The 14,412-nt window shown below is 62.4% G+C and overlaps 1 protein-coding gene across 1 annotated transcript in view; it reads right to left on the reverse strand.

The window, feature by feature from the left end:
- Positions 1-1,765: 1,765 nt before the first annotated feature.
- EPHA8 (EPH receptor A8) overlaps positions 1,766-14,412 on the reverse strand; it is a 35,844-nt gene continuing 23,197 nt past the window's right edge. Inside the window, exons 6-17 of the mRNA XM_084874871.1 lie at positions 11,344-11,468; positions 11,095-11,257; positions 9,620-9,713; positions 8,093-8,160; positions 6,872-7,036; positions 6,435-6,620; positions 6,111-6,172; positions 5,388-5,597; positions 4,489-4,638; positions 4,212-4,402; positions 3,743-3,916; positions 1,766-3,591 (exon numbers count right to left, since the gene is read on the reverse strand). Coding sequence (XP_084730997.1) covers positions 3,477-3,591; positions 3,743-3,916; positions 4,212-4,402; positions 4,489-4,638; positions 5,388-5,597; positions 6,111-6,172; positions 6,435-6,620; positions 6,872-7,036; positions 8,093-8,160; positions 9,620-9,713; positions 11,095-11,257; positions 11,344-11,468 — 1,703 coding nt within the window. The 3' untranslated portion in view covers positions 1,766-3,476. The remainder of the gene's footprint in view (positions 3,592-3,742; positions 3,917-4,211; positions 4,403-4,488; positions 4,639-5,387; positions 5,598-6,110; positions 6,173-6,434; positions 6,621-6,871; positions 7,037-8,092; positions 8,161-9,619; positions 9,714-11,094; positions 11,258-11,343; positions 11,469-14,412) is intronic.

Genomic DNA, 14,412 nt, shown 5'->3' on the forward strand with positions numbered 1-14,412 from the left:
CGGGGGACGGTATTTAATTGTCCTAACATCACCCATTACCTCTTGTCATGTTTTAAACTCTCATATATGTACATTTGGGCCAATTCCCAGGCCTATTCTCCATTCTCTCATCTGTTTCTCTATTCCTGGGACCAAATCAGACTGTTTCAATGATTAGAGTTTTATAATAATTATGATATCTGGCGGGGTGAGGTCCCCTTCCCCTTCCTCCCCTTTCTTCTTCAAAATCATCTTGGCTATGCTAGCTTCCTTATCATCCCCATATACATTTTGGGATGACCTTGTTACATTGCAGAGGAAACCCCTTTGCAAATTCTACTGGAAATAAAATCTACAGAGTAGATTGGAGGGGGCTGGCCAACTCTCTTGACAGGGGGACTTCCCACCTGCCAACAGGGTTCGGTTTTTCTCCGACTGAATCCTTCCTCTCCTCTGCATCCCCTCCTCCGACAGGGGGCTGCCTCGGAAGTGAGCCTCCAATCCCTTCTCATCCTTCAATGCCCAGCTGAATGCCTCCTCCTCCGGGAAGTCCTTGGAGATAGCCCTGACATTGCAGTCTCTCCCTCTCCCTCCCCCCCCTCTCTCCTCTAACCCGTCTCAGCGCCCCATTTCCTGGACACTGAGCACACGGGGTCTGACTGAGGGAGCCACTTCTGCACACTGTGTCCCCAGCCTCTGAAGAGAGGGGCCTGCATCCCCCCCCCCCCCATCTCTGTTCTCCCAGTGGTACCCATGGCTCAGTGGATGCCCAGTGGGCTCTGGATGATTGGACCTTAGGTAAGAGAAGTGTGTAAAACAGGTTCTTCCTCCGTGGGGCGGGGCCTGGGGTAGAGTTGGGGGTTTCTGGGGAGACACACCTGACTAAAGTCAGACAGATCTAGCTCTGCATGCAGGTGCGCTTCGTGGGACAGTGGCCTCTGAGCATGGGCCCATCTGTAAGGTGCGGACAGCATTACCCATCCCATAGGGCTGCTGCGAACATAGCGGAGATTGTAGGACCACACCACAGGTGCTTTCTCCTCGCTCCACTTCCCCAGCGTGAGGCAAGTCCAGAGCCAGGACCCTGCCCTCAGCCGGAAGGCTGCCGGGGAGCATTCCCTTGTTCACTAGTCAGACCCGGGGGCGCCTTCCCCAAATGCCGAGCCATTGACTCCACTCTGCCCATCTCCTGCCCAGCCTCTGATGCCACCCCCTGCCCCCGCCCCCTGCTGCTGTGCCCTTTCCTGGAGCAGAGATGGGTCCTATGGAACATGCTTGCACCCCATCTTCCCTTCCCTGCCTCAGAGCTCCCATCTCTCCCAATGGACCCCCGGGCCCTGAGTTGTTCCCATGAAGTGCTTCCTCCTCTTGCCACTCCTCCAGGGGCATCTCCCTTCCCCGGGAGGAACCGGAGGCCAGGGCAATGCCTGGCTGCCAGGGACCGCGCTCCAGTGCTAAGCGACATTCGCACATCTCGGGAGAGAGAATGTGGGGCAGATGGGGTGCTTCCTGGTGGAGCATGGGCTCAAGTTGGACAAATCTGGGCTCTGGTTTAGGTAACTTGATTTAGGTAACTTGATTTAGGTAACTTGATTTAGGTAAGCTGGCCTCTCTAAGACTCAGCCTCTCCATATAGACAATGGGTACATGGATCTGACCACCTGGGGGAGAGGAGACAAAGGAAGAAATGCATGGGATGATGTATAAGGCAGTGGTCCAGCATAAGGTTGCCCCTTCCTTACAAGACGGTAGGAATGGGGGGGAAAAAACGAGGGACGCAAGCAAAGATGAGGCAGAATTTATTCTCGTTGTGGGCAAGTTCAAGACTCATGGTGGAGACCACGGAGAGGCGGACATCTGGGGCCCTGGAGGGCACCTGGTGCCGGGGACAGGGGCACACTTTTGCAAGTGCCAGCCCTATGGTGTCCCCCGTGACTATGAGGATCCAGAGTCCAGACGCTGGGCCAGAGGGGGGTGGGGGTGGGAGGAAGACAGGTCCTCCCCAGATCCTGTCCTGACCATGTTTCCGACTTCCATAGGAAGGAAGAGCAGCTCGGCTATATGGTACCATATAGAGGTGTGGAGAGCTGGCTGCGGCACCTGGGCGGGGCTGACCCCCCAAATTATTGCAGGAGGGAGAGGGGGCTCGGTGCTGGTGGTTCCGAGGAAGAGCTGTGCTGGCTACAGGGCGGGCTGAGCAGGGGTCGGGCTAGGCCTGTACATCCTGCCCCGTGGGGTTCCTTGGGCCCAGCCAGCTCCTCCTGGGGTGCAGCCTTCTCACCCTGGGTGCTTATGTGCTTTGAAGACCATGTTTGCATTGTCAGGAGTGAGGAAAAAATACCCTGACATGGTAGAAAAAAGATATTTACATACCCTGGTGGGCCGTAAGGGAGGGGGTCAGTCTCTGAATGGGGGCGCTTCCCAAGCCCCCTCCCACCCACAGCTGTCCACGTGGGACAGGGAAGGGAAAGAGGCCTGGGAAGAGGCTCAGCTCCAAACGCGGCCACGGTGTGCCTTGGACGAGACACGCTGCCTTGGTCTGCCCAGACGGTGCAGGAGCGGCGGACTTGATGGTCCCTGATTCCAGCCGGGGGCTGGGGGCAGGGAGGTTGGCAGAGGGACCTCCAAGCGCAGAGCCCTGGGCTATGGAAGGGCATCAGAGACTAGAGGGGACTTGGTGGCCCCCTGGCCAGGCAGCCAAGTCCTGCTGAGGGCATCTCACCAGCCCTGTGGTGCTGCCTACGCAGAGGTGGCCAGAGGGACTGGCCGGGAACCCTGTTTTCCTGTGGAAGCAGCGGAGGGAGCCAGGCGGAGGCTGCAGGCAGCCCCCCACCAGCTAGAGGGCGGGCTCAGACCTGAGACAGAGCCGGTTGTGGGGTCCCCTAGGGAGGAGACGAGGGTAGGCCTGGTGCTGGTGCGGTTCAGAAGCGGCCCCTGGCTCCGGCCTCCAGGCCTGGGGGGTGGTGGGTGCGGGGACCTGGACCCACATTCAGTGGGCAGTCACCCCGAGGTCCCTGCTCACAGGCTGGTGACACTCTTCCTCACCCGTGACGTGCTACCCACAGTCACATGTGCACGTGCTCCCAGTCTTAATGGATAGGCCTGTCCCTGTCTTAAGGGCACACATCCATCCTGGGACCTGGCAGGTGGACACATAATGCACACAGTCCATGACCTTGTGAGAACACACCCCACACAGCACAGGAGCACGTGTGTGCATACACACACACAGGCAGTTGGGCTCAGTGGCCTTGAGGCTCCAGTGTCCGGGGCAGACAAGGCCCCCTGCCCTGGGCCAGGTGTCCCAGCCGTGCGGGCGCCAACGGTCCCTTTCAGGTGGCCTGACCCCGGATGACTCCAGGTCCCGAGGGGGAGTCCTCGGCCTCACTGGCAGGAAGGCAGCCAAGAGAGAGGCACATGCCCGGGGCCACCCTGATCGCTCGCCAACCCTGCGAGTCCTCTGACAGCTGGCATGACCTGGGGCCGCGGGGGCTTGGTCAGAGGTGCCGGCGGGGCCCCTGGGTGCTGGTCAGCTGGGCCCTCATGGTCTGGATGCTGCCCAGGATCTTCTTCTGGTGGCCCATGAGGGTGATGCCCAGGGCACGCACGTCCCTGTGGAGGAAGGGGCGGTGCCGGCCAGGTTGGCTTGGGAGGCTGGGAGCCACGGAGGCAGGCCCAGACTCAGGCACAGACTCACTCCCTGGAGCGGCCTCTGGCCCCCTGCCCTCCCCCCTCGCCCCGGCCCCAGGGGACCGCCACTTACTGGGCATTCATGCGCAGCACCATGCCCAGCGAGGAGTAACCGCCAGCCGCGAAATGGTCCCGGTAGCGGCCCATTCGGATGGAGTCCAGCCAGTCCCCCACGGTGAGGGCCCCGCTGCTGCCCCCGCCCCCGCGGAGGTCAAAGCAGCTGCGGGCAAAGGCGGGGGCCGGGCACCTGAGGCACAGGGGCCCCGGGTCAGTGTTCTGCCAGGGCCTCTGCCTTCCTCGAGGACCCTGGCATTCACCACCCTCAGCCTCCATCCAGGCCCAGCAGCGGGCAAGGTGCGTACAGGGGGAGACCCCAGGCTTGGGAGGAGAGGGCTGAGGGAGGCCCAGGCCCAATAGGGGTCAGTGCCCAGGTGGCGCCTGGTCCAAGGGGAAAGGACAGGGTTTCCCAGGGTCGGGATGAAGTCAGGGCCATGCGGAGAGGGCAGCTGGACAGGGGCAGAGCTGGGGTGGGCGCCAGGCACCTGCTGACCGTGGCCGTGGTCCTGAGACTCTCAGGACTGCGGATCAGCGCGTCCAGGATGCTGACAATCTGGGAAAAGCGAGGCCGCTGGGCCCGGTCCTTGTGCCAACAGTCCAGCATGAGCTGGTGCAGGGCCCGGGGGCAGCCCATGGGCGCTGGCAGGCGGTACCCCTCCTCCACGGAGCTGATGACCTGGGGGAGGGGGAGCACAGGCTGGGCTCGAGGCTGCCCTGCCCGTAGGCCGCCCCGCCCCTGCCCGGCCAGGGCCCCGCACTCACGTCCCGGTTGGTCATGTTCCAGTAGGGCCGCTCCCCGTAGGCCAGCACCTCCCACATGACCACGCCGAAGCTCCACACGTCGCTGGCCGAGGAGAAGGTCCGGAAGGCGATGGCCTCGGGGGCGGTCCAGCGGATGGGGATCTTCCCTCCCTGCGAGGGACACAGGGACGGGGATGGCCGGGGCAGAGCCCTGGGGCCCTGTTTCCCACTGGGGTCTCCTGCCAAGCAGTCCAGGGGTGCGGGGGGGGGGAGGAGACACACACAGCCGGGGGCCTGGGAGGAGGGCGGACCAGGGAGACCTGCCCCCGGAGCTGCCGTGAGGACGGAAGGAAAGAAAGGTGCCAGTGCCTGGCACGTAGTAGGCACTCAGAAAGTATCAGTCGAGGCCTGAGCCAGGAAGGCAGCTCAGAGACCATGCACTCCTCTCCCTCCCTCTCTCTCTTTTTTGGGGGGTGGGGTGTCACAAATCCTTCCTCTAAGTGAGGTCTTATTTGGAGGCTCAGAGGATGAGATGCAAAGGGAGGTTCTGACTGAGGCAGGGGTGGGGGGCCTGAGCCTTTGAGGCAGCCCCTCGGGTACCTCCACGGAAGCTCAAAGCTCCGTAAAACACATTGTGAAGATGCTTCTATGCAGCCACACTTCAGAGAGACAGACGCGGGGTCCATGTGTTTCAGACCGACGCTAACTCTCCCACAACCTCCCAGCGGGTGGCAGCAGGGCCCGCCCCGGGGTCCACAGCCACCAGGGACCGAGGATGGGGAGGCCAGGCTGCTCCCCTTTCCGAGGGGGGCACATCTCTGTGGGTCCCCCTCAGAGGACAGGGTGTGTGTGTGTGGGGGGGGGTCACCCTCTGCTCCCGCCGCCCCTCCCCGGGCCCATCGGGGGAGGGGGCCACGCACCGTGGTGGTGTAGGCGGCGTCGGGGTCGTCCTCCAGGACCCGCGAGAGCCCGAAGTCGGACACCTTGCAGACCAGGTTGCCGTCCACCAGGACGTTGCGGGCGGCCAGGTCGCGGTGGACGTAGCCCAGGTCCGAGAGGTAGCGCATGCCGGCGCCCACGCCGCGGAGCATGGCCACCAGCTGCGTGATGGTGAACTGCCCGTCGTGAGTCTGCGGAGGGCACGGCCTGGGCTGCGGGGAGGCTCTTTGCAGCTCGCAAAGGGCTTCTCGGCGTAGGGAGCACATGACGGGGTCAGGCGTGTTCCCACCCCATCCCTCACCCCCAGCAGCCCCGAGGGAGGAGGTGGGGCAGGGAGGACAGTGCATCCGTTTTGCAGAAGAAATGAAGGCCCAGAGAGGCCAAGCCCTGTGTCTAGGAGCACCCAGCAAATGAACGGCTGGGAGGGCTGGGAGTCCAGGGATTTCCACCACAACCAACATGCCTCCCATCGGGGTGGGGCCCTGGACCCCACGGAGGCACCAGGACCCCATGCAACGCAGGGACTCTCACGTGGTGGGGTCAAAGGCAGCGTGCCTGGCTGACCGCTAAGACGGCAGCCGGCTCTCCCTTCCCCAGGGCTGCTGGGCCCAAGTTTCCGGGGTGCCTGGAGGCCTAACGTTATCTCCCGACACCCAGGCTGACCTCCCCTCTCCCGGCGCATGTGACAGGGGAGGGGCACGCACCCTCAGGAAGGCGTCCAGGGAGCCGTTCTCCATGTACTCGGTGACGATCATTGCCAGGCGGCCTGGGGACGGGGCGGGAGACAGAGGTGCTGGAGGAGGTGTCAGGGCTGCTGATCAGAGGCCCGGGGATGTGTCCCTCCAGGAGCTGGGCCAGCCCGGGGGGCCCGGGGAGCCAGGGCCCCTCCTGGGTCCCAGACGCTGGGCCCCTTCCTGACCGAGTCGTCCAGGGTGTGAGCTGGGGCCCGGACGGAGCAGGTGGCGCGGGGATGGACCAGAGCCCTGCCCTGGGCTGCACGCAGGGGCCCCGAAGGGCGAGGCACCTACCACGCGTGACCACGCCCTCCAGGCGGATGATGTTGGGGTGGTCAAACTGGCCCATGATGGACGCCTCGCTGAGGAAGTCCCGCCGCTGCCTCTCCGTGTAGCCGGCTTTGAGGGCCTTGATGGCCACGGGCACGTCCCGCTGCCCCGGCACCCGCAGCCGCCCGTAGCAGACCTCTCCCGACTCTCCTGTGGGCCGGGAGTGGGCAGGCGGGGAGGGCGGTACGGGGGAGGGCAGTGGTACCTCCTTCCTTAGCCGGAGCCCCGCCCCTCCCCCCCCAGCCTCATCCATGCAAGTTCCCCCCCGGGGCCTGGCCATCCCAGGCAGCTGGCTCTTCCTTCCCCAGGGCTGTTGGGTCCAAGTTCCCCTCACCCGCTGCCCCGGTGCCCCTCCATGCCGACCCCCCTCCTTCCCTCCCCCGCCCCCCCCCGGGGCTCACCGGAGCCGATGATTTTCTCAATGTGGATCCTGGAGGCCTCGATCTCGCGGGTGAAGCTGCGGCCCGCCCGGCCCGGCTCCTCGTAGGTGTGGGGCTCCGCGTAGAACTGGGGCTCCGGGATCTTCCCCCGGGGGTGGTGCAGGGGCAGGAAGACAGGTGGGGGTGCTGAGGGGCCGGGGCAGAAGGGCCTTCAGGGGGGTCCCACAGGCCTTTCCCTCCCAGCATCCCGTGGGCCTGGGCGGGTCTGGGGGGAGAGGAGGAGGAGTGTGTCTGGGAACCTCGGGGTGTGGGGGCAGACACGAAGCGCCCAACGTGTGCGTGCAAGTGGAAGCAGGGTCTCCGTGGGGTATCTCTGGGGTCTCTAGGGACCTGGAGGGGGGAGGGGGGTCCTTCAGTGGGTCTGGAGAACGCCTGTCATTTTCTGGGGTCACCTCTGGAGTCCACCTGCTAAATTGTTCTGGGGTAAAAAGTGGCAAAAAGGATTTCCTTACACGTGCCAAGTTAGACAGACTGAAAATGGTTCTCTAGACAACTGTGGTCAGAAGGATTCTGTGGCCGAAACCGGTTTGGCTCAGTGGGTAGAGCGTCGGCCTGCGGACTGAAAGGTCCCGGGTTCGATTCCGGTCAAGGGCATGTACCTTGGTTGCGGGCACATCCCCAGTAGGGGGTGTACAAGAGGCAGCTGATCAATGATTCTCTCTCATCGATGTTTCTAACTCTCTATCCCTCTCTCTTCCTCTCTGTAAAAAAAATCAATAAAATATATTTTTTTTAAAAAGAAAGAAAAAAAAAAAAGAAGGATTCTGAGGCTGCATTCAGGCGGAATGGGAACCCCGTGACAGATACTAATGTCCACCTGGGCACAGGAGTGGGGTGTGGAGGTAGGCACCCCCTGTGTTTGCTTCTGGGGTCTCTGCAGGGTCCTGAAAAAACTCTCTCCAGCAGGGGATCTTGTCCAGGAACATGGGAACCTCCACGAGGTTGTATGCAAAGCTGCGTGTGAGCGCACACGCGTGTATGCTTCCCTGGGGGCGGGCTCCTCGCATTGTCAGCGGGGTCTGTGAGCCCCAGGAAGGGAACTGCCCTGCCCCTGAGGGGCCTCAGGTCTCTGTGATGTCCTGCTGCTATCTCCGGGGCTCTGGTCTTTCTGTGGGCACCAGCCCCGCCCTGGTTCCCACCGGGACCCCCTCTTTGCCCTCAGATCCCGGTCCCCGCGCTCACCCTGCCCGTTCTGGTAGTGCATCTTCTCCTCATCCGAGTCCTGGAAAGCCTTGCTGTAGCCGCAGTGCCTGTGGAGGATGCGCACAGCTCTGCCCGGGGCCACGCCTCCCTGGACCCACCCCGACCCCATTCAGGCACACGTCAGGACGCCCCTCCCCTGGCACCCCAGCCCCTGCCCCTGCGGCCGGGAGTCCCCACCCTCAGGCTCTCAGCTCAGCTGAACTGTGATGTCCTTGACATTTATAAAACCGTCATCAGTTATACAGTCAAGTCCACTTAGCCCTCCCAGCAAAGTCTGTGGGTGATCAGTCCCTTTTCTCGTGAAACTGTCCTTGGGGAAGGGCTGAGAGATGAGGCCTCTGAGGCCAGCTGCCCCTTCCCTTCTCTGGCCTCAGTTTCTCCACCTTCTGGATGAGCCCTCCGATTCTCACTGCTGGGGACCCTAAAGCCATGGGAGCACAGAGTCCCATGCCCCCTCCTCTGGAATGGAGACCGAGAGAGTGACTCGGAGCTTGGTGTTTCGTTGAGAGAGACCTGGGTTCCAGTCCCAGTTCTGGCATCTATTTGGCAAGTTGGCCTGACCTCACTGACCTCCAAGCTGCTCACCTGCAAAGTGAGGTCAGACTCTCCCCATCACGGGAGGGTCATTAGGATGAAAGGAGATGGAGGTGGATGCTGAAGGGAGACCAGTGGGACGTGCTAGTCTCGCAGGGGTCTTCAAACTACGGCCCGCGGGCCACATGCGGCCCGCAGAGGAGTCTGATCCGGCCCGCGAGGTTTTTTGGGCAATGAGCGCAGCCGAGGTGTTACAGTAGGAATTAGTAGTTCATATAGTCCGGCCCTCCAGCTCTCTGAGGGACCGTGATCTGGCCCCCACTTTAAAAAGTTTGAGGACCCCTGTGCTAGCGGATGGGCGTGGCGTAGGAGAGAGACGTTGAGAATGACAACTTGGGTGGGCCCTGGAGGAACCCCATGAATGGCGGTGCCACTCCTAAGGCTGGGCGGCCTGTGGTGGTGGTGGGGGGGGGAAGGCAGGCTGGGGAGGTGCAGAGGGGTGGGTGTGTCTAGAACACATCCGCGTGGAGGTGGCGGTGGGCAGCCCGACCTCCGGGGAGAGGTCCGAGCTGAGTGACACGAATTGGGGGCCGTCAGCGGGAAAGCGGAACTGAGAGCCGTGGGCCCTGACAAGGCCACTCAGAGAGACGGGCCTGGGAAAACGGGAGGAGCCCAGGCCTGCCAGCCTTCAGAGGCTGTTGGGAACGAAGGGGCTGGGGAGATGGAGGACAGGCCAGAGATGTGGACAAAGTATGTGTGTGGTGGTGGTAGTGGTGGTGGGGGTGTCAGGAGAGATGAGGGGAGGCCAGAGAATAGCGCCCCCTCCAGGAAGGAGGACAGAACAGTGGTGTCTGTAAGTAAGTGTGCCCAGCCCCAGGCACAGGAAGCGGCTCAGTGCTGGGGGAGGGTGGGGGGGAAGGGTGGGAGAGGGGGAAGGGAGGATTGGAGCGGCTGGGGCCCAGGACCGCCCACCTCTTCTTGCAGATGAGCAGGAGCAGCAGCACCACCAGGCCGGTGATGAGGGTCAGGCAGATCCACACGATGGTCCGGGTGTCGTAGCGGGGCCCTGCCGGGGACACGGGGTGGGCGAGGTGTCAGCCCTGGCCTCGGGGCCCGGGGTCCTGGTGGCTCTCCCCGAACCTGGGGGGCCGCCTCTTCAGCTGGGAGTCAGCCCGGAGCCAAGACACAGGCCGCCTCCCCTCTCCGAAGCTTCTCCTTCAGGACCCTGCTGCCCCCAGCTTCCTGGCGTCCCACCCTGGGGCTTCCGCTTCCCGGGGCTGTGTGACAAGGAGAGAGCTGCTGGGCTTCTCCGAGCCTCCGTTTTCTCACCTGTAATTGGAGTCAGAAAGTGCCCATCGAGTCTTCCGGTCTCAATGAGCCCTCCTCCTCTCTCCCAGGAGATATTACCTCCCATTTTCAGGAGAGAAAACGGAGGCTCTCACTCAGAGCCACACAGCGGGACCAGTGGGATGTGCTAGTGGATGCGGCAGGGCCGGGCTCCTGTCCGCACAGGCTCGCCGCGGTGTCAGCCCTGGGAGCGGGGGAGGCACAGCGCCCAGGAGTGCAGGGAGCACAGCCATGAGCAGCCTGGAGCCCTCCTGTCCTGGCACCGCCCCCGGAGGCTGCCGAGGGGAGGAAAAGGCCCCGGCTGGCTGCAGATGGGGCCGGGTGCATCCAGCTTGACCTTGTGGGCTCGATAAAACGTACATTGTTCGGCCCCCACCCCAGGGTTACTGATTCAGAGAATCGGCATCTTCAATAGCTCCCAGGTGCTGCTGACACTGCAGTGGGTCAGTGGGACCCCACTGCTCCAGAGGCTGGCGGTGGGTGATGGGGAGGAGGGAGGGGCACAGATTGACCATGTTCAAATCCTGGTTTGGCTCAGTGGAAAGAGCGTCAGCCTGTGGACTGAAAGGTCCCAGGTTCGATTCCGGGCAAGGGCATGTGCCTTGGTTTCGGGCACATCCCCAGTAGGGGGTGTGCAGGAGGCAGCTGATCGATGTTTCTCTCATCGATGTTTCTAACTCTCATCTCTCTCCCTTCCTCTCTGTAAAAAGTCAATAAAATATATATTTTAAAAAATCCTGCTTTGCTGGGTAACTCTGGGCAATTCGCTGAACTGCTCTGACCCTCGGCTTCCTGGACTGTAAAACGGGGACGTGGGTAATGCCAACGCCCTGGAGGGCCTCTGGGACGATGACCAGGATGTCCTGCTGGCACAGGGCATCGTGATGCCTGCTAGTCACACTGACCCTCAGGAGAAGCCAGGGTCTGGGCTGTGAGGAGCTGGGTTGCCTTGGGCAAGTCACTTCCCTTCTCGGAGCCTCAGCTACTTTCAGCTGTGAACCTGCTGAGCCAGCACAGGCACCGGCTGGCCAAGTCCCCTTCCTCCGCCCGCCCGCCCAGCCCGGCCCGGCTCCCCGGCCCTCCCTGCTCCCTGCACTCACGTGGCTTCCCGGTCTCCACCTCCATGGCCTGGCTGAAGCGGCCGCAGCCTGCCGAGGTGCGGGCTCGGACCTGGAACACGTAGCGGGTGCCTGGCTTGAGGCCCGAGACCGTGGCCCTGGTGGTGACGGCCTTGAGGGTGGAGTAGCTCTGCATCTCCTTGTCCTGTCCACAAGGGGGCGCAGTCAGCCGAGGGCACCCGCCTGGCACGGCCCCCACCCCCCCCACCTCCCGCTGCCGGAGGCTGGTACCTTCTCGTAGTACTTGATCTCGTACTCCAGGATGACGCCGTTGGGCTGCTCGGGCTCCTGCCACAGCAGCGCGACGCTGGTCTGCCCTGCCCACTCCTGGCGGATCACCACCACCTGGGACGGGGCTAGAGCGGGAGCCAGCCTCCATCAGATGGGCGGCTGGGGGATCGCGGGGACCAGCTCTGTCCCACCCCTTCCCAGGCCCTGTGCGAGCCATGCTGGCTGGCTATCCTGCTTCTTTCCTGGAGAGCCCGCCCCTCCAGTCCCCTGGCAAATCACAGGCTGCCGCCTGATCAGTCACCTGGGCTCTCTACACAGTTGCCTCTGGCCTGGGAGGTTGGGGGGTGGCTTGACCCAGACGAAGCCTGAGGGCCCCGGCTTTCACTCCTCTACCTTCTCCTCTCTGGCCAGGCCCTGCCACCTGGGGAGCAGGACCCCAGCAGCCCCAGCAAGCAGCTGTTCTCGCCCACTCTGGGGCCCCATCACCTGATGTCTCTATCGCCATGTCTCCCACCCCAGCCCTCTGGCCATAGCTCCCAGGGATGCCTGAGAGAGGAGGAGAGAGGGAGGAGGAGGGAGGGAAGAGGAGGGAGAAAGGAGGAGGGAGGGAGGGCATGAGTGGAGGGAGCCCGCACCCTCACCGCCGGGTTTGGGGTATGCCCAGGACAGATCAGTATACTTCGGGAAGGGACATGAGCCGAGCCTGGCCCATTTGAGCTCAAGTATTCTCACAGTCACATGAAGACACCCATTCACCCTCCTTCGCTGACGGACTCACCCGTTCCATCCACCCTGCACAGCCACCCTCCCTCCTGTGTCCAGAGCATCATCCTGGAGGGGGGTCTGCTGCAAAGTGCCAGACAGACACCAGCCACACCAAACGCCTGCAGGGATTCGAACCCCTCTCCCTGTCCCTCCAGCCCGCAGGCCTCCCTCTCCCTCCCCCTCTGTGCACCCCACACCTCCTGTGTCCCCCACCTGCCTCATCTCTGGGCATCTCGTCTCCTGGGAGGCCTGGGAGCCCCTGAAGGCAGAGACCACACACCCTAGCTGCTTAATGCATGCTGGACTTGGACATGAAGAACTAAGAAGCAACTCCAGAGTTCAGTTGAAGGGCATGGCACATAGGTGTCCCCACAGCCTGGGACTCCCAGCCCAGCCCCTCTCTTGCTGGCTGGGTCTCACGGCTGCAGCTTCCCCATCCAGGCAGCAGCTAAGCTAGCAAGCCAGTGGGCACCCCTGCCAGGAAGACTGAGGACCAGATGAGACCATTGCAAGGCAACGAGCACGCGGAGCCAGGAATACGAACACCTCCTAAAGAGGAAGAGATTGCCAGGCAACAGCGTGAGTGGGGCAGACGCACAGGGAGAGCAGAACGCCCAGGTGGGAGGGGAGTGGGCGGGCACCAGAGAAGGCTTTCGGTAGAGAGGGGGCTGTGGAGAAGAGGTGAGGGCGGGAAGGGGAGCCAGTGGTCTCTGAGGATACACCTTGACCATTTGTTCAGGGCTGTGGAGCTGTAGGGGCCACTCTATCGTGCCCCTAGGGTTTCCTGAATGCCCACTGCAGGCCCGGCACCGGGCGAGGATCAGGGACTAAGACAGCCTTCCAGGCGCTCCCGGTCTACGAAGGGAGACAGTGACTAAGAAACCAAGTCCGCGCAGGATGACAGGTCGGTGAAGTGGGAGCTGTGATGGAAAGGGCCGCCCACAGGGGCCAGGAGGGACCTGCCATGTCAGCTGGGCTGGCCAGGGTAGGCCTCCCCGGGGTGGGGATGCCAGTTGAGCTGAGGACGGAAGGAGCCAGCCATGGGGACGTCACGGGTAGAAGCGTGTCACTGCGATGGAGAAGCACGGCCAAGGCCCCGCGGGGGGAAGGGCTTGGTGTGTTCAAGGAAGGGACCCGAGGCCCGTGTGGCTGCAGGGATGAGCCAGGCAAGAGTGGATGGGGAAAGGCTGGAGAGGCAGGCAGGGGTGGGTCATGCGAGCAACATTACACACTAGTAAAGTTAGGCAACCGCCCTCATGGGAGAGGGTATTTGCAAACGATACTTCCGATAAGGGGGCTCATACCCAAAGTATACAAAGAACTCACACAGCTCCATAACAGAAAAACAGTCCGAATGAAACATGGGCGGAGGACCTGAACGGACAGTTCTCTAAGGGAGACATGAGAGAGATGGCCAACAGACATGAAAAGATGCTCCACTCCATGACGATGAGGGCAAGGTAAACCAAAACCACAACGAGACGCTGCCTCCTAGCCGTTAGGACGGCTATTATCCATTAGACAGGAAACAGCGAGCGCTGGAGAGGGCGTGGAGAAATCCTGCATTTTTAAGGCTCCCTCAGCATGTGGTGTGAGAACCAATTATGGGCAAGGCGGGCGGGGGCTCCTGCGGTTGTCCAGGCAACACGTGATGGGGACACGGGAGGTGCTGTGGGTGTTAACTGTGTCCCCTCTCCCCCCGCCCCCCATGAATATATTGAAGCCCAAACCCCTCATGTGACCACTGGAGCTGGACCTTCAGGAGGTAATTAAGTTAAGATGAGGTCATGGGGGGGTGGGGAGACTCATACTGGGATTGGTGTCTTTATGAGAAAAGATAGCAGAGAGTTCACTTGGGAGTGAGGCTGATGTGAGTTCGATTCCCAGCTCTGCCACTTCCCATGGGCTGGTGCTGGGGGGCGCCCTGCACCTTGGCTCCCTGCTCTGGGACTTGGTGGGAGAGGTGCCTGCGGGGCCTGTGTGGTGCGGGGAGGGAGGAGAGGATGGGGCGCGGTGGGGGTCCGGGGCGCAGTGTGTGAGATGGCTGCTGACAGGGAAGCTGGCTGCCACTGTGGGCTCAGGCCAGGCTGTCCCCTGACGGGCAGGACCCACCAGAATTTGGAAAGAAAGAGGTCCCCGTCGCTAAATTCAGGGCAACAACCGGCTAGAAACAGAGATAAATGGCTGGCTGTCGTCCAGACCAGGAGACCAAGTCCATGGGCTGGATGCCGGGCCACGAATTTTCCTTTCCTTCTCTTAAGCCCCCGAACAGTGCCTCAGGCAGGGACTATCTATGCCAGTGCA

This window comes from Pipistrellus hanaki, assembly GCF_964339955.1.
Source record: "Pipistrellus hanaki genome assembly, chromosome: 2".
Classification (NCBI taxonomy): Eukaryota; Metazoa; Chordata; class Mammalia; order Chiroptera; family Vespertilionidae; genus Pipistrellus; species Pipistrellus hanaki.